The sequence below is a fragment of the Cherax quadricarinatus genome, chromosome 38 (genome assembly GCF_038502225.1).
Source record: "Cherax quadricarinatus isolate ZL_2023a chromosome 38, ASM3850222v1, whole genome shotgun sequence".
In the NCBI taxonomy this organism is placed as follows: domain Eukaryota; kingdom Metazoa; phylum Arthropoda; class Malacostraca; order Decapoda; family Parastacidae; genus Cherax; species Cherax quadricarinatus.
In genome coordinates this window covers 22,368,176-22,389,301 of record NC_091329.1, presented here as the reverse complement: position 1 = coordinate 22,389,301, position 21,126 = coordinate 22,368,176, and the positions used below count along the sequence as shown (strand labels likewise).

General features: G+C 43.5%; 1 protein-coding gene across 7 annotated transcripts in view; it reads right to left on the bottom strand.

The window, feature by feature from the left end:
* Positions 1–21,126, bottom strand: part of LOC128693051 (PTB domain-containing engulfment adapter protein 1) — a 325,835-nt gene that overhangs the window by 158,270 nt on the left and 146,439 nt on the right. For 5 of the 7 annotated variants that reach the window (XM_070092166.1, XM_070092169.1, XM_070092167.1 and 2 more), the window contains one exon: positions 902–951. The exons of the other annotated variants lie outside the window; for them this stretch is intronic. In XM_070092166.1, the coding sequence (XP_069948267.1) occupies positions 902–906 (5 nt within the window). In that variant the 5' untranslated portion in view covers positions 907–951. The remainder of the gene's footprint in view (positions 1–901; positions 952–21,126) is intronic. 7 annotated transcript variants of the gene reach the window in all.

The window sequence follows — 21,126 nt, the reverse complement described above, 5'->3', positions numbered from 1 at the left end:
ATGTCATTTTCATATTGTCTCTGAGCCTCCCTTCTTATCTGTGCATATTCGTTTCTGGCTCTTCGGCTGAGTTCTTTATTTTCCTGAGTTCTCTGTCTTCTGTACCTTTTCCATTCTCTAGTACACCTAGTTTTTGCCTCCCTACACCTTTGGGTGAACCAAGGACTCGTTCTGTTCTTCCCATTATTACTGTTTCCCTTGGGAACAAACCTCTCCTCTGCCTCCTTGCATTTTGTTGCTACATAGTCCATCATTTCTTGTACTGGTTTTCCTGTCAGTTCCCTCTCCCACTGAATGTCTTGAAGGAAGTTCCTCATGCCTGAGTAGTTCCCCCTTTTGTAGTTTGGTTTTTCCCAGCCTATTCCTGCTATTCTCTCCACTTGGAGCTCAACTATGTAGTCGAAGCACAGAACCACATGATCACATGATGTGTGTGTGTGTGTGTGTGTACTCACCTAATTGTACTCGCCTAATTGTGGTTGCAGGGGTCGAGACTCAGCTCCTGGCCCCGCCTCTTCATTGATCGCTACTGGGTCCTCTCTCTCTCTCTGCTTCCTGAGCTTTGTCATACCTCTTCTTAAAACTATGTATGGTTCCTGCCTCCACTACTTCACTTGCTAGGCTATTCCACTTGCTGACAACTCTATGACTGAAGAAATACTTCCTAACGTCCCTGTGACTCGTCTGAGTGTGTGTGTGTGTGTGTGTGTGTGTGTGTGTGTGTGTGTGTGTGTGTGTGTGTGTGTGTGTGTGTGTGTGTGTGTGTAAGGCTTGGGAGGAGTATTGGAGGGGGTGATGGAGGGGGGTGGTTGAGGAGATGGTGGAGGGGTGGTGGAGGGGGTCGTGGTGGGGGGTAGGGGGGTAGCTGTGGTGTGGTGGGGGAATAGTGTGGTTCACTCACCCCATCCTTGGTCAAGACTGCAGCAGCACCACCAGCTCTCCAGCACACACCTGCAACCACAAGCACAAACATCTTAATAACATCATCATACACAGCAATATACACCAAGAAGCATGCATTTCTTATTGTATATAAAATCAGAGGCATGTGTTATTGTTCACAATGACGTGTGTATCTCAGTGTACATACGCGTGTGTATATTTCTGTATATATATAATAACAGATGCATACATTTGTGTAGAACCATAAATATTTTCACATCTCTGGGTGTATATTAGGTACACCTGCTTGTTTAGAAATCTAATCAGCCAATTACATGACAGCACCTCAATGCTTAAAAGCATGCAGACATGGTGAAAAGATTCAGTTGTTCAAAGTAAACATGAGAATGTGGGGAGATGTGATCTAACTTTAACCGTGGAATGATTGTTGGTGCCAGGCAGCCGGAGTTGTCTGAGCACCTCAGAAACTGTTGATCTCCTGGAATTTTGACACACAACGGTCTCTAGAGTGTACAGAGAATGGTGAGAAAAAAAAAACACAAAACGTCCAGTGAGTGCGAAAACGCCTTGTTAATGAGACAGATCAGAGAAGAATCGTCAAACTGGCTCAAGTTTACAGGAATGCGACAGCAACTCAAATAACCACACATTACTACAGTGACATGCAGAAAAGCATCTATGAACACACAACGCATCGAACATTGAAGTGGATCGACTACAGCAGTAGATTACCCAGGGTTCCACTCATGTCAGCTACAAACAGGAAACCGAGGCTGAAGTGGTCACAGGCTCACCAAAACTGAACAGTTGAAGATTAAAAAAAAATCACCTGGATTGACGAATCGCTACTGCTACTGCTGTGATATGCAGATGGTAGAGTCAGTATTTGGCGGAAACCTTCCTCACGTGGTGGAACAGGAGACTGGCAGCATGAATGTGCAGGCGACACATCTGCAGCAACTGGGTGATGCTATCATGTCTTATTTTTACCTTTGATATACCTCTGAAGAGTTTCGAGAGTTTATCTGAGCCCGGCCATGGGCCAGGCTCGTCTGGTGCTTGCCTGGTCAACTAGGCTGATGCTGCTGGAGGCCCGCTGCCCTACATATCCATCACAGCCTATTTGATCTGGCACCTGGTGAAGATACTTATCTAGGTTCCTCTTGAAGGCTTCTACACTTGTTCCAGCAGTTTCTGATATTTTCTGGTAAGATGTTGAAAAGTCTGGTCAGCATGGACCAGGATCTCTAAGGAATGTGTCCTGCACCTTGTTGAATTCATGCCACGAAGAATTTAGGTTGTTCTAGTGGCACAGGGAAACCCTACCCAGTACTAGAAAGGTATACCTAATAAAGTGGCCAGTGAGTATCTATACCGAGAATTTACTTAAATCTCTGTTTCAAGAATTACAGTATCTTTCATATTAATGTATAGGTTAATTACTGCCTTAATAACCTCACTACCGTCAGCACTTGTGCACTTTCCCATCTGTTATTGTAAGGGAGTCGAGTCTCAGCTCTTGGACATCATTAGAGTACATCAACAGGTGTTACTAATTTTCTGGCCTCATGGGCCTTATTAGGATATATCTCTGGAAAGTTTACATCGATTTTTTCCTCTACAAAGACTCCTGATCAGCCAGGCTTTAGTGGCTACAACGGACTGCATGCTGTTAGCACCACCATCTTTCATTTTGTCTGCCACTGTGAGACTAACAAAGTACTACCTAACATATTACTGTGCGTCTTTACCTTCCACCTACACTACCTCGTCCTTGGTCGTCGCTAGTCACGACATTCCCGGTTGTCTGTCCTCTCAGTCTTAGTGCGCCGAAGTCAATCTGATACGTGTCACCAGGTTTGATAGTTGTACTCTTGCAATCCATGCAGAAGTTAAATTAAAAAAATACACAGGGCTTATATAAAATACGTACTGCTGAGAAATTCAACAAGATCAGATAATTCAAGAGGACGCAGAAGAATATACAGAAGCAGAACATGTTTATTTAACTGCTCACAAATGACCACATGTCATAAGAAAGATCATACTGAGAGATTACCCACATAAAACGAAAATTAAAACATCCACAACAGGCTCAAGAAAAGAAAACAAGGCACCAAACGTTATTCAGGAAAGAGCAAAAGAAGAACTATATTGATATATACTTGTATACACAAAATCCAAATAAAACAGGAGTTTCATACACCGTTGACTAAAAAGAAATAAGTTTAATTTTCAGAAACCAGTATAAATCAATGTTGTGAAATGAGAGATGAACGGAAAGTCCAGATAGTTTTCCAGTGCCTCTGACCACCTTACAAATCCCTTAGAAATCGAAAGGGAAACAAAACAAAACCATTAGCACATGCAGCACCAGGCCTGATTCCTGCAACTTTATTTATTTAACTGATTTATACAATAATTCATGTGAAATCCCAGAGTCTTACATAGTGGAAACTATAACTCCTCTGCACAGACGAGTTATAGTCTGCACTTCTATACAAAATACTACAAACCAGTATCAATAACAACACATAACAATCTTTTGACAGGGTGCAGACGAGACGATAAATTACACATTTAACGAAAGTTCTTCACGTACACAACCCAAGGATTTAGAGCAGGAAGATCATGCTGGCCACATCTCCTACATTGTTATTACACAGTGACTGTGGCTCTGCTACAAACCTTTAACTTAACACCCATTAGACCAATACCAATACACACACGATATATATAATATATACCAGGCAGGGAAGGCTGGCTGCTTTAAATCAGCCAGCCAGCCGCCCTGCCAGTATGGAGGAGGTTGTGTTCTCCATGGGGAAGTGGAACAGAATTCTTCCTCCGTAAGCCATGCGTGTTGTAAAAGGCAACTAAAATGCCAGGAGCAAGGGGCTAGTAACCCCTTCTCCTGTATATATTACTAAATGTAAAAGGAGAAACTTTCGTTTTTTCCTTTTGGGCCACCCCGCCTTGGTGGGATACGGCCAGTGTGTTGAAAGAAAGAAATATATATATATATATATATATATATATATATATATATATATATATATATATATATATATATATATATATATATATATATATATATATTATATAATATATATAATTTAATTTTATACATATATAATTATATATATATATATAATTTTATATATATATATATATATATATATATATATATATATTTATATATATAATATGCCTAGGTAGTAGGTTGGTAGACAGCAACCGCCCAGGGAGGTACTACCGTCCTGCCAAGTGAGTGTAAAACGAAAGCCTGTAATTGTTTTACATGATGGTAGGATTGCTGGTGTCCTTTTTTCTGTCTCATGAACATGCAAGTTTTCAGGTACGTCTTGCTACTTCTACTTACACTTAGGTCCCACTACACATACATGTACAAGCACATATATACACACCCCTCTGGGTTTTCTTCTATTTTCTTTCTAGTTCTTATTCTTGTTTATTTCCTCTTATCTCCATGGGGAAGTGGAACAGAATTCTTCCTCCGTAAGCCATGCGTGTTGTAAGAGGCGACTAAAATGCCGGGAGCAAGGGGCTAGTAACCTCTTCTCCTGTATATATTACTAAATGTAAAAGGAGAAACTTTCGTTTTTCCTTTTGGGCCACCCCGCCTCGGTGGGATACGGCCGGTGTGTTGAAAGAAAGAAAGAAATATATAATTATATATATATATATATATATATATATATATATATATATATATATATATATATATATATATTATTGTGACCACGAACGAGTAGTATTGATCAATATCAATAACAACACTGCACTAGCCAAGGACTCGAACCCATGCTGCTTTGGCCTGCCTCATGGTGGGCGAAAACACATGACGCCCTTATCCACTGAACCAGGGTGGATAAGCTTTGAGAGGGTATGTTAGGCAAGTCTGGAGTGCCAGGTGTAAATGATAATGGGGGGCTTTTGATTGAACTTTGTATAGATAGGGGTTGGGTAATAGGTAATACACACTTCAAGGGAAAAAAAGGATAAATGAGTGTGGCATGCAGAGAGTACGTAACCTTTATTCTGCGCATGTACACACCCTCATTTACAGGCTATCTCCCCCAACCAGCGAACCAGGTTGCTAAGAGTTGATGATGGGGCCCCGTCGTTCAACTAGTGACCAGGTTCTAGCCAATAAGAAGATGGTTTTGGCAATCGCAGAGGTTATGTGGGTACCACTCTCCTGTCTGCCCTTGTCATTCCCATTCTAGAGCTGGTTGAAGCACGGTCTGCTATCTTGTGGCTTCTATTTCTGCCTCGCTTACCGTGGAGTGCACTATACTTATCACTGTACATAGTGTACATATTGCTGTTCTAAACTGGTGAAGGATAATATAATTCTAAACTTTTTCTGCTGTGTTTATTTTGCTCCCATTACACCCGGGATAACAGGCCATTTGGAATCCTGGGTTGTAATAATGAGTATACAAGATATGGTATAGGGCGAAATGACAGTAGTCTATTGGAATATGTATTGGAAGAAAAAAGACTGATGGGTCACAGATATATCACAATCATTTTTTAGTTGCAGATACAGTGAGAGTAAAAGTTAGATGGGATACAAGGAGAAAGGAAGCAGAAAGTAACTGAGAGGTGGAGGTTTATAAACTAAAGGAGGAGGCAGTTAGGGTAAGATATAAACAACTATTGGAAGAAAGATTGAAGAGGTATGGGGTAGATTTAAGAATGTAGTGTTAGAGTGTTCAGCAGAATTTTGTGGTTACAAGAAAGTGGGTGCGGGAGGGAAGAAGGGCGATTGGTGGAATGATGAAGTAAAGATAGTAAGAGAGACGTTTTTACAAAGTAGAAATGATACTAGACGGGAAGAGTATATGGAGAGAAAAAAAGAGGTTAAGAGAGTTGTAAAGGAATGTAAAGGGAGAGCATATGAGTGGGTGAGATGCTATGAATAAATTTTGCCGAGTATAAGAAAAAGTTTTGGAGTGAAACTAATAAGTTGAGAAAGCCTAGGGAACGAATGGATTTGACAGTTAAAAACAGGAGTTATTAGATGGAGAGTTAAAGGTACTGGGAAGATGGAATGAATAATTTAAGGAACTGTTAAATGTTGATGAAGATAGGGAAGCTGTGATTTCTTGCATTGGGCAAGGAGATATAACATCATGTAGGAGTAAGGAAGAGCCAGTTGTGAGTGTGGAGGAGGTGTGTAAGGCAGTGGGTAGAATGAGAGGGTAAAGCAGCTGGGACTGATGGGATAAAGACAGAAATGTTAAAAGCAGGTGGGAATATATTTTGGAATGGTTTGTGTTTTTATTTAATAAATGTATGGAAGAGGGGAAGTTACCTAGGGACTGGCAGAAAGCATTCAATGTTAGTAAATTCCAACTGTTCAAATAGCGAAAGACTGAATAACACAAGAGCTACACGGGATACACAACCTAAGAGAACCATCTCGTAGATAGAAAGCAACATGTAAAACACTGTGGTATAAAAATGTTAGATGATTTATCATGTAAAGAATACAATAAAAAAAATACTGCGACGGCCACAAAAATAACAGGGTAGATAATGAGAACTTTCAAAAGAAGAGAATGAATACAACAGTAGCACTATTCCAATCACTTGTGCTCTCTCGTTTGCAATACTGTTCGGTGATGATGGCTCCTTCCAGGCCGAGAGATATCAGAGTTAAGAAACCTACAGAGATCGTTTACAGCCTGCTTAGAGCCAGTAAAGTATTTAAACGGTAGGGAATACCTGGGTGGCCCGTGGCCTGGTAGGCAACGCTCTCGCTTCAGACGCTGAGTGTCTGTGGTTCGATCCCCCGCAGGGGTGAAAACATTGGGCGTGTTTCCTTACACCTAATGTCCCGTTCACCTAGCAAGCAAGTAGGTACTTGGGTGTTAGTCGACTGGTGTGGGTCGCATCCGGGGGGAAAAGCTCGAGGACCCCTCAACCTGGGGGGTTAAAAATCCGAATATAATTTTTCTCATCAAAGTACTTGGGATATACTCTACGGAGCAAGGAACAGAAAGATACCTGATAATATATACAAGAAAGATACCTGAGAACCTAGTCCGTAATCAACACACTAACGTAACAGTTTATTGGAGTGAGAGATATGGGAAGAAGTGTAAAATACAACCATTAAATAACAGGGGGCGCCATGGGCACAAGAGAACATTGTCAACATCTGTAGGTCAAGATTATTCAACTTGCTACCATAAGATATTAAAAACATTGTTGGAACAAGTGTAGAAGCAACAGCCTAGCTGATAAGGCCACCAAACAGGAGGTCTGGTGTGGGACCGACCGCTGGGGCAGCGACTCCTCAAAGCCGCCTAGGTACACATAAGGTAAAGGTATTTATTTATATTGCTTTAATATTTTACATGTGTATTGCTTAATCACATAAAATATCACACTTTACAACTACACTATATCGCCCATACATGTGTGTGTGTGTGTGTGTGTGTGTGTGTGTGTGTGTGTGTGTGTGTGTGTGTGTGTGTGTGTGTGTGTGTGTGTGTGTGTGTGTGTGTGTGTGCGCTCACCTAGCTGAGGTTGCAGGGGTCGAGTCCAAGCTCCTGGCCCCGCCTCTTTACTGGTCGCTACTAGGTCACTCTCCCTGAACCCTGAGCTTTATCGTACGTCTGCTTAAAGCTATGTATGGATCCTGCCTCCACTACATCGCTTCCCAAACTATTCCACTTCCTGACTACTCTGTGGCTGAAAAAATACTTCCTAACATCCCTTTGATTCATCTGTGTCTTCAGCTTCCAACTGTGTCCCCTTGTTGTTGTGTCCCATCTCTGGAACATCCTGTCTTGGTCTACCTTGTCAATTCCTCTCAGCGTTTTGTATGTCGTTATCATGTCCCCTCTATCTCTCCTGTCCTCCAGTGTCGTCAAGTTGATTTCCCTTAACCTCTCCTCGTAGGACATATCTCTTAGCTCTGGGACTAGTCTTGCTGCAAACCTTTGCACTTTCTCTAGTTTCTTTACGTGCTTGGCTAGGTGTGGGTTCCAAACTGGTGCCGCATACTCCAATATGGGCCTAACGTACACGGTGTACAGGGTACTGAACGATTCCTTATAAAGACGTCGGAATGCTGTTCTGAGGTTTGCTAGGCGCCCATATGCTGCAGCAATTTGGTTGATGTGCGCTTCAGGAGATGTGCCTGGTGTTATACTCACCGCAAGATCTTTTTTCCTTGAGTGAGGTTTGTAGTCTCTGGCCCCCTAGACTGTACTCCGTCTGCGGTCTTCTTTGCCCTTCCCCAATCTTCATGACTTTGCACTTGGTGGGATTGAACTCCAGGACCCAATTGCTGGACCAGGTCTGCAGCCTGTCCAGATCCCTTTGTAGTTCTGCCTGGTCTTCGATCGAATGAATTCTTATCAACTTCACGTCATCTGCAAACGGACACCTCAGAGTCTATTCCTTCCGTCATGTCGTTCACAAATACCAGAAACAGCACTGGTCCTAGGACTGACCCCTGTGGGACCCCGCTGGTCACAGGTGCCCACTCTGACACCTCGCCACGTACCATGACTCGTTGCTGTTTTCCTGACAAGTATTCCCTGATCCATTGTAGTGCCTTCCCTGTGTGTGTGTGTGTGTGTGTGTGTGTGTGTGTGTGTGTGTGTGTGTGTGTGTGTGTGTGTGTGTGTGTGTGTGTGTGTGTGTGTGTGTGTGGGCGCGCGTTATATCTAGGGTTTAGAAGAGAGGATAAAAGGCTGGCTGTGGTAGGATCCCCACACACCTGAAAAGCCATGAGAGAGAGAGAGAGAGAGAGAGAGAGAGAGAGAGAGAGAGAGAGAGAGAGAGAGAGAGAGAGAGAGAGAGAATGAGAATCTGGCACTTATTGGAAGTAGAGGTGCAGTCTGCTCACACCACACACCTGCTGCATGTCTTGTGCATAGTATGAGGTGGCTGACGACAGCACTAGGTACACCAAGGCTACTATAAAGGCTTGGTCACATACTGATGATAAGGAATGCACTCTCTCTTCTACCTCCACACTCCCCCCCCCCACCACCAAGCCTTCTCACCTCTATTATACACACTAAATAATTATGCAGAATACGTAATGTATGTGTGTGTGTGTGTGTTTGTACTCACCTATTTGTGGTTGCAGGGGTCGAGTCACAGCTCCTGGCCCCGCCTCTTCGCTGATTGCTACTAGGTCCTCTCTCTCCCTGCCCCATGAGCTCTGTCATACCTCGCCTTAAAACTATGTATGGTTCCTGCCTCCACCACATCACTTTCTAGGCTATTCCATGGCCTGACTACTCTATGACTGAAGAAATACTTCCTAACATCCCTTTGATTCATCTGAGTCTTCAACTTCCAATTGTGACCTCTTGTGTCTGTGTCCCATCTCTGGAACATCCCGTCTTTGTCCACCTCGTTTATTCCGCGCAGTATTTTATATGTCGTTATCATGTCTCCCCTGACCCTCCTGGCCTCCAGTGTCGTCAGGCCGATTTCCCTCAACTTTTCTTCATAGGACAATCCCCGTAGCTCTGGGACTAGTCTTGTTGCAAACCTTTGCACTTTCTCTAATTTCTTGACGTGCTTGACTAGGTGTGGATTCCAAACTGGTGCTGCATACTCCAGTATGGGCCTGACGTAGATGGTATACAGAGTCTTAAACGAATCCTTACTGAGGTATCGGAACGCTATCCGTAGGTTTGCCAGGCGCCCGTATGCCGCAGCAGTTATCTGATTGATGTGCGCCTCAGGAGATATGCTCGGTGTTATACTCACCCCCAGATCTTTTTCCTTGAGTGAGGTTTGCAGTCTTTGGCCATCTAAACTATATTGTGTCTGCGGTCTTCTTTGCCCTTCCCCAATCTTCATAACTTTGCATTTGGGAGGGTTAAATTCAAGGAGCCAGTTGCTGGACCAGGCTTGTAGCTTGTCCAGGTCTCTTTGTAGTCCTGCCTGATCCTCGTCCGATTCGATTCTTCTCATTAACTTCACATGTGTACTCACTGAGTTGTGTTTGAGGGGATCGATAATCAGCTCTTGGCCCCGCCTCCTAGACTACATTGACCGTCATTACATTACTGTATCATATCTGCCCTTCAGGTTGTGTATTAAGTTTGTTTCCACCGCTGCCTCATCCTAGTCATTCCACTTTCCATTCACTCTGAGATTAAAGAAACACTTCCTTACTTCCTTAGTAGTGACAATGTCAAAGGACATCACATAAAAGGATCACAACAATGTTGTTATTGCAATCGTAAGGAAAATGATAGGCTAGATAACTCGACCATTCAAAACATGATATACCGAGACACTGATACTCTTAAAGTCACTTGTTATCTGTAGGCTGGAATATTGTTGTGTAGTAACGGTCATTTTCAAGGCAGGAGAAACTGCAAAATTTAAAAAAACATTAAAAAAGATCTTAACTTCTCGTAAAATTTGAGTCAAGCGTCTGAACTACTGGGAATGGCTGGAAGCCCTTCAGTTATTCTTCCTGGAAGGTCGGCACGAAAAATACATCATAATCTACACTTGGAAACTTCTGGATAGATTGTTCCTAAACTTGTACATTGAAATCACTTTATAGTGATGTAAGAGACTTGGCAGACGGTATAACATGCCTTTAATGAAAAGCAGAATGTAACGAGTACAGTATGAAAGACGTTAATAGGTGTAAGGGGACCGAGACTTTTCTACACATTACTTCTATGCATAAGTAAAATTGCCACCAAGCCTAGCTGTCTTTGGAGGCGGTGACTCCTAAATCAACTCCAAGTAGACTCTACGTAGACATCTTTCTGGCTCATCTGTGTCTGCAGCTTCCACCTGTGTCCCTTTGATCCTGGTCCTCTTAGGGCAGTTAAGGATAGACTGCATTATCAATTCCTCTGAAGATTTTGTATGTCATAATCGTGTCTCCCCCGCCCTTGTACTTCTCTCTGCAAAGATCATGTTCAGTTCCTTCAAGTTCTCATAGTGCATGCCACTCAGTTCGGGTACTGGCCTGGTTGTGACCCCTTAAGACCCTTCCAGAGTTCATGTGCCAGACCAGGTGAAAACTCCATGTTGAGACGCACACTCAGTGACTGGACTAACATGTGTAGAATAAACATTCTGATTCTTTATCATAGTTTCTGGATGCAATTTAGTTTTTTCTACACATCAATTTTACAAGCTAAAGGCTCTTATAATACAGTTTATTTCAAAGCCTCAGCTCTATCTGATGTATAGTACCAGCCCTAGGATGCCGCCCACAACAGTCGGCTAACACCCAGGTACTTACTGTAGGTATAAGGAAACATGCCCACATGTACCAGGGATTGAACCCTGGACACTCAGTTGCCAGGCTTGCAAATACCGTTGATGTTAAACTGTTTATGAGTATTTCTGGCGGTATGTTAGGTGTGGTATTCACCCTGGGTACTTTTCACTCTCATAATCACAGTTTCTCTCCATCCATGGTGTACTCTTGTGTCCAGTCTGCCCTCCCTCACCTTCAATTCACACGACCTTGCATTTGTCAGGTTGAACACGAGAAGCCACTTGTTTGACTACATCTGTAGCCTGTTAAGGTCTCCCTGGGATTAATCACTGTACCCTCGTGTTTTCATTCTTCACATTAGTTTTACATCATTCGTAGTGACACACACACGACTCTATCCCTTCTGGTAGATCGTTCACGTATAATAGAAACGATAGTGATTCTAGTACTGATTCTTGCGCAACCGTTTGTTGCTGTATTCCCACTCTGGTGTCTCATCATTTACTGTTACTCTCTGCCATTCAGATACTCCCGGGCCAGCTGAAGAACCTTGCCTTTTAACCCTAGCTAATCCTCTAATTTCTGAACTAATCTGTGGTGTGGTACTGTATCAAATCCTTACCTCTTATTTCCAGAAGATGCAATCCACCCAATCCTGTCTTTCTTGTTTTATCTCTGACTCTCATAAAACTTCAGCAAATTTGAACGACAGGATTTTCCACCCCTACTTTCAGTCCATACTGGTTTTTGTAAAGAATCTTCTAAATACTCCAGTATCACAGTATATGTGGTTGCAGGAGTCTGCTGTGTACTCACCTATTTGTACTCACCTATTTGTGGTTGCAGGGGTCGAGTCACAGCTCCTGGCCCCGCCTCTTCGCTGATTGCTACTAGGTCCTCACTCTCCCTGCCCCATGAGCTCTATCATACCTCGCCTTAAAACTATGTATGGTTCCTGCCTCCACCACATCACTTTCTAGGCTATTCCATGGCCTGACTACTCTATGACTGAAGAAATACTTCCTAACATCCCTTTGATTCATCTGAGTCTTCAACTTCCAATTGTGACCTCTTGTGTCTGTGTCCCATCTCTGGAACATCCTGTCTTTGTCCACCTCGTCTATTCCGCGCAGTATTTTATATGTCGTTATCATGTCTCCCCTGACCCTCCTGGCCTCCAGTGTCGTCAGGCCGATTTCCCTCAACCTTTCTTCATAGGACAATCCCCGTAGCTCTGGGACTAGTCTTGTTGCAAACCTTTGCACTTTCTCTAATTTCTTGACGTGCTTGACTAGGTGTGGATTCCAAACTGGTGCTGCATACTCCAGTATGGGCCTGACGTAGATGGTGTACAGAGTCTTAAACGAATCCTTACTGAGGTATCGGAACGCTATCCGTAGGTTTGCCAGGCGCCCGTATGCTGCAGCAGTTATCTGATTGATGTGCGCCTCAGGAGATATGCTCGGTGTTATACTCACCCCCAGATCTTTTTCCTTTAGTGAGGTTTGCAGTCTTTGGCCATCTAAACTATATTGTGTCTGCGGTCTTCTTTGCCCTTCCCCAATCTTCATGACTTTGCATTTGGCAGGGTTAAATTCTAGGAGCCAGTTGCTGGACCAGGCTTGTAGCCTGTCCAGATCTCTTTGTAGTCCTGCCTGATCCTCGTCCGATTCGATTCTTCTCATTAACTTCACATCGTCTGCAAACAAGGACACTTCTGAGTCTATCCCTTCCGTTATGTCGTTCACGTATACCAAGAACAGCACAGGTCCTAGGACTGACCCCTGTGGAACCCCGCTTGTCACAGGCGCCCACTCTGACACCTCGTCGCGTACCATGACTCGTTGTTTCCTCCCTGTCAGATATTCTCTGATCCATTGCAGTGCCTTTCCTGTTATGTGTGCCTGGTCCTCTAGCTTTTGCAGTAACCTCTTGTGAGGAACTGTGTCGAAAGCCTTCTTGCAGTCCAAAAATACGCAGTCGATCCACCCCTCTCTCTCTTGTCTTACTTCTGTCACCTTGTCATAAAACTCTAGTAGGTTTGTGACACAGGATTTTCCTTCCCTGAAACCGTGCTGGTTGTCAATTATACACTTGTTTCTTTCCAGGTGCCCCACCACTCTCCTCCTGATGATCTTCTCCATGACCTTGCATACTATACACGTTAGAGATACAGGTCTGTAGTTTAGTGCCTCATGTCTGTCTCCCTTTTTAAAAATTGGGACTACATTTGCCATTTTCCATACCTCAGGGAGTTGCCCAGTTTCAAATGATGTGTTGAAGATCTTTGTTAATGGCTCACACAATATCTCTGCTCCCTCTTTAAGGACCCATGGAGAGATGTTGTCTGGTCCCACCGCCTTTGAGGTGTCAAGTTCGCATAGCAGCTTCTTCACCTCCTCCTTGGTTATATGTACCTCATCCAGCACTTGCTGGTGTGCCCCCCTGTTCTGATTTCTTGGAGTCCTACTGGTTTCCACTGTAAATACCTCTTTAAATCTTGTGTTGAGCTCCTGACATACCTCTCGGTCGTTTCTTGTGAATTCCCCATCACCCTTCCTCAGTCTGATTACCTGGTCCTTGACTGTTGTTTTCCTCCTGATGTGGCTGTACAACAGCTTCGGGTCAGTCTTTACTTTTGATGCTATGTCATTTTCATATTGTCTCTGAGCCTCCCTTCTTATCTGTGCATATTCGTTTCTGGCTCTTCGGCTGATTTCTTTATTTTCCTGAGTTCTCTGTCTTCTGTACCTTTTCCATTCTCTATTACACCTAGTTTTTGCCTCCCTACACCTTTGGGTGAACCAAGGACTCGTTCTGTTCTTCCCATTATTTCTGTTTCCCTTGGGAACAAACTTCTCCTCTGCCTCCTTGCATTTTGTTGCTACATAATCCATCATTTCTTGTACTGGTTTTCCTGTCAGTTCCCTCTCCCACTGAATGTCTTGAAGGAAGTTCCTCATGCCTGAGTAGTTCCCCCTTTTGTAGTTTGGTTTTTCCCAGCCTATTCCTGCTACTCTCTCCACTTGGAGCTCAACTATGTAGTCGAAGCACAGAACCACATGATCACTAGCTCCCAGGGGCCTTTCATACATGATACCCTCGATGTCCGAACTACTCATGGTGAATACAAGGTCCAACCTTGCTGGTTCGTCCTCTCCTCTCTCTCTGGTAGTGTCTCTAACATGTTGATGCATGAGGTTCTCCAGTACCACATCCATCATCTTGGCTCTCCATGTTTCGGGACCCCCATGGGGCTCCAGGTTTTCCCAGTCAATCTCCTTGTGATTGAAATCACCCATAACTAGTAACTTTGCTCCCCCCATGTGTGCTCTCCTGGCCACCTCGGCTAGTGTGTTGATCATTGCTCTGTTGCTCTCATCGTATTCTTCTCTTGGCCTCCTGCAGTTCTGTGGTGGGTTGTACATTACTGCAATTATCACCTTATGTCCCTCAGACTGGATTGTTCCTACTAAGTAGTCCCTTTCGCCCATGCCATCCATTCCTTCCATTTTCTCAAAACCCCACTGGTTTTTAATGAGCAGTGCAACTCCTCCTCCCCCTCTCCTCCCTCTGTCTTTCCTGAAGATTTGATATCCGGATGGAAAGATTGAATCTGTTATTATTCTGGTGAGTTTTGTTTCTGTGAGTGCTATTATGTCTATTATGTCTGTGTGTGTGTGTGTGTGTGTGTGTGTGTGTGTGTGTGTGTGTGTGTGTGTGTGTGTGTGTGTGTGTGTGTGTGTGTGTGTGTGTGTGTGTGTGTGTCGTGGAATATAGGTAAAACTTGCTATTTTGGCTTAAATAGCAACGCTCTTCTTGCCGAATAAAGCAAGCGAAAATTTATGTATGCAATAATATCGCAAAAATCATTCTGAACATAACGATAAAATATAATTCATTGTGTTTGTCTATTACTGAATTATTGTAAACTTATCTAAAATATATTTAGTTGGATTAGGCTAAATTAAGCTATTCTTGTTGTTAATAAGGTTAGGTAAGTTTTCTAAGATTCTTTTGATAAAAAAACTTTAATTTTTACATTAACATAAATGAAAAAAAATATATCTTTAAAAGTATGAGACAATTTTAGAAAGGACTTAATTTTAAATGAGCTCTTGCTAATTGACCAGTTTGATCTATTCGGCACGACATTATATATATATATATATATATAGTGTGTGTGTGTGTGTGTGTGTGTGTGTGTGTGTGTGTGTGTGTGTGTGTGTGTGTGTGTGTGTGTGTGTGTGTGTGTGTGTGTGTGTGTGTCGAATAGGCAGAACTTGCGATCTTGGCTTAAATAGCAACGCCCATCTTGCCATATAGGACAAGTGAAAATTTGTGTATGCAATAATTTCGCCAAAATCATTCTGAACCTAACGAAAAAAAATATATTTCACTGTGTTTGTTTAGTATTAAATTATTGTAAACAAATCTAAAATATATTTAGTTTGGTTAGGCTAAAATAAATTGCTCTTGTTATAATAAGGTTAGGTAAGTTTTCTAAGATTCTTTTGGTGCAAAATTAAAAATTTTTACATTAACATTAATGAAAAAAATATATCTCCGAACGTATAAGAGAAAATATCAGAAAGGACTTAATTTTAAATGAGTTCTTGCTAATTGACCAGTTTTACATATTCGGCACGACATTATATATATATATATATATATATATATATATATATATATATATATATATATATATATATATATATATATATATATATATATATATATATATAACATTCAGAGTGAAGTTGACGCAGTAATTGTAACAAGAATGTACACTGAAGACTGAGATATATAACACCCACAAACTGGAACACACACACGCCACAATTGCACATTAAACGTATAAAGGCAGTGGCATTTGCAAGATTACCAAACCTCAGATAAGCATTCAGGAACATGAAAAAAAATTAGTTCTTCAGAACCTTATACACGACGTATGTCAGGCTAATCACTGAGTACTGAGTCTCAGCATGGAGCCCACACCTGGTCAAGCACGTTAAACTGGAAAAGGTGTAAAGGTTTACAACCAAGATAGTGTCAGAAGTGAGATGAACACAGTGTGAGTAGAGGTTCAGTGTACTGAATCTGACGACTTTAGAGGACAGAGGTACAATGGAGGACACGAGTAAACAAAGGCTTAAGAGGAACTGATAGGGTTGATAGGGACACACTGCTTGAATTTAGAAGACCGGGATCAAGAGGAAACACATGGAAGCTGAAGTTACACGAATATTAGATTTTTTTTAGTTGCAAGACAGTTGAAAATTAGAATGACTTGGATGAAGCGGAGGAGGGGAAGTCAATACACAGCTTCAAGAGCAGATAAGGCAAGGCCCAAGAGGCCAGAAGTCAGTGATTCCCACCAGACGAGCCTGACCCAAGGCCGGGCTCAGAGTAGAAAAACTCTCGGAGCTCATCAAAGGCATATCAGAGACAAGGTAGTCTAGGAGGGGAGCCAGGAGCTAAATCACCCCCCCCCCCGCAAACAAACATCGATGAGTACACTGTCAAGTATGAAAACTTTAAGATAACGATTCTCTTGGAGACCAAGTTCTTTTACCATTAAGTGAAAAACTTGGTGCGCAACATTGAGGTGGTCTTAATCAAGTTAACTTGTATACTACTTGTAGTGTGATTATTCCAGCACTGCTTCTTGGCTAACATTCTAAGTACTGTTCAACTAGTGTTACTTTAAAACTATAGTCAAACTATCGTTACTTTACAAGTTCTATGAAAGTATCGTTACTTTATAAGTCCTGTAATACCTTCAAAAGTAAACAATATGATCTTTTATGATTTTAAAAGGAAATATTTAATATTTTAGAATAACTTCTACCCTAGATATAGAGGAAGGGAGGGAGGGGGGGGAGGTGAAGTGTTGAGGTGGTTACCGGACATGACAGTCGTGTTACACGCAGTCGTGAGGCTGTGACGTCACAACAAACCCCTCCGCCAACAATTCCTCGTTACTAACCCCACCTCAACACCACCTTTCACACCCCACCTACCTGCATTCCACAAGCACCCCTCGGTGTTTACTGACAGGTGTCAGAGTGAGGGTGGTGTTGTGACTGCCGGTGAAGACTCCTACAGTACACTATTACTGTGTTCACTGCAGTGCTCAGTGCAATTCTGGCTACTCTTGTCCTGATACTGCCTTACTTGGTTATCGGTTCACTGTACACTCAAATTACAAGTGTTGTCTGCGTGGCCGAGTCAACTTGTGTGTCCTCCCCCCTTCCTGTGGTCCACAAGGTCCAGCAGTAGCTGGCATGTGTCCAGCGTGGAACAAGGATGTAGAGTTGGGTTGGTGCCTGGGTCATGCTGGTGTGCCGGGTAACGAATGGGTAGATGCCGAGGTAAAGGCTGCTGTGGTGAGCCTACTCTACTACAGCAGACTTTTGCCTTACACTGACTTAATGAGCCATATCCAGAAACATGTCCCTGCGAAGTAGTGGGCCTGGTGGGCCCTGCAGACTGGCAACATGTTTACATCTGGTTTCAATCACAGCTAATTATTTATGTTGACATGAATTCAATCACAAAACTATCATGGTGTAGCTTGTTTGTGATCCAGAAATGTTTTGATTATCTTATATTTCAGCAAGGCATGGTTGAATTTAAACAGGTGGCTACGAGATATTTACAGAGTCAAGTATTTTTTCCAGAATAGTTGGCAATATGCCACTGTGAATAAAATATTTTGACAATTCTTAATTAAGCGTCTGTAAGTTGTCTCTGACACCAGCCTTGCGAGCACCAGGTCATTACTTGACCAGGTCTGGGACCAAACTGCGGGGGGGAGACCCCTAAAATCGTCTTCAGGTAAACTCCAGGCAACCTTTATCTTCACCCCAGCACCACTCTTATCCACAGCCCAGCACCACCACCACCACCACCAGGGTGTCACCTTGGGCTGTCCCAAACGTCCTCCAGCCGCTCCCAGAGTGAGCACAAACCCAGCATCGCTGACACCAGAAGCCCAGCATCACTGACACCACAAACCCAGCATCACTGACACCACAAGCCCAGCATCACTGACACCACAAGCCCAGCATCACTGACACCACAAACCCAGCATCACTGACACCACAAGCCCAGCATCACTGACACCACAAACACACCATCACTGACACCACAAACCCAGCATCACTGACACCACAAGCCCAGCATCACTGACACCACAAACACACCATCACTAACACCACAAACACACCATCGCTGATACCACAAACACAACATCACTGACACTACAAACACACCATCACTGACACTACAAACACACCATCACTGACACCACAAACACACCATCACTGGTACCACAAACACACCATCAGACACCACAAACACACCAACACTGACACTACAAACACACCATCACTGACACTACAAACACACCATCACTGACACTACAAACACACCATCACTGACACCATAAACACACCATCAGACACCACAAACACACCATCACTGACACAACAAGCACACCATCACTGACACTACAAACACACCATCACTGACACTACAAACACACCATCACTGACACTACACACACCATCACTGACACCACAAACACACCATCACTGGTACCACAAACACAACATCAGACACCACAAACACACCATCAGACACCACAAACACAACATCAGACACCACAAACACACCATCAGACACCACAAACACACCACTGACACCACGAACACACCATCAGGCACCACAAACACAACATCAGACACCACAAACACACCATCACTGACACCACAAACACAACATCAGACACCACAAACACACCATCAAACACCACAAACACCATCGCTGACACCACAAACACACCATCAGACACCACAAACACACCATCACTGGTACCACAAGCACACCATCAGACACCACAAACACACCATCACTGACACCACAAACACACCATCACTGACACCAAAAACACACCATCACTGGTACCACAAGCACACCATCAGACACCACAAACACACCATCAGACACCATAAACACACCATCAAACACCACAAACACCATCGCTGACACCACAAACACACCATCAGACACCACAAACACACCATCAGACACCACAAACACAACATCAGACACCACAAACACACCATCAGACACCACAAACACACCATCACTGACACCACAAACACACCATCAGACACCACAAACACACCATCACTGACACCACAAACACACCATCACTGACACCACAAACACCATCACTGACACCACAAACACACCATCAGACACCACAAACACACCATCACTGACACCACAAGCACACCATCAGACACCACAAACACACCATCAGACACCACAAACACAACATCAGACACCACAAACACACCATCAGACACCACAAACACACCATCACTGACACCACAAGAACACCATCAGACACCACAAACACACCATCAGACACCACAAACACACCATCAGACACCACAAACACACCATCAGACACCACAAACACACCATCACTGACACCACAAGCACACCATCAGACACCACAAACACACCATCAGACACCACAAACACACCATCAGACACCACAAACACACCATCACTGACACCACAAACACACCATCAGACACCACAAACACACCATCAGACACCACAAACACACCATCACTGACACCACAAACACACCATCAGACACCACAAACACACCATCAGACACCACAAACACACCATCAGGCACCACAAACACACCATCAGACACCACAAACACACCATCAGGCACCACAAACCATCAAACACCACAAACACACCATCAGACACCACAAACACACCATCAGGCACCACAAACACACCATCAAACACCACAAACACACCATCAGACACCACAAACACACCATCAGGCACCACAAACACACCATCAAACACCACAAACACACCATCAGGCACCACAAACACACCATCAGGCACCACAAACACACCATCAAACACCACAAACACCATCACTGACACCACAAACACACCATCACTGACACCACAAACACACCATCACTGACACCACAAACACACCATCACTGACACCACAAACACACCATCAGACACCACAAACACACCATCAGGCACCACAAACACACCATCAAACACCACAAACACACCATCACTGACACCACAAACACACCATCAGACACCACAAACACACCATCAGGCACCACAAACACACCATCAGGCACCACAAACACACCATCAGACACCACAAACACACCATCAGACACCACAAACACACCATCAGGCACCACAAACACACCATCAAACACCACAAACACACCATCAAACACCACAAACACACCATCAGGCACCACAAACACACCATCAACCACAAACACACCATCAGGCACCACAAACACACCATCAGGCACCACAAACACACCATAAAACACCACAAACACCATCACTGACACCACAAACACATCACTGACACCACAAACACACCATCACTGACACCACAAACACACCATCACTGACACCACAAACACACCATCACTGACACCACAAACACACCATCACTGACACCACAAACACACCATCAGACACCACAAACACACCATCAGGCACCACAAACACACCAAACACCACAAACACACCACTGACACCACAAACACACCATCAGACACCACAAACACACCATCAGGCACCACAAACACACCATCAGGCACCACAAACACACCATCAGACACCACAAACACACCATCAGACACCACAAACACACCATCAGGCACCACAAACACACCATCAAACACCACAAACACACCATCAGGCACCACAAACACACCATCAGGCACCACAAACACACCATCAAACACCACAAACACCATCACTGACACCACAAACACACCATCACTGACACCACAAACACACCATCACTGACACCACAAACACACCATCACTGACACCACAAACACACCATCACTGACACCACAAACACACCA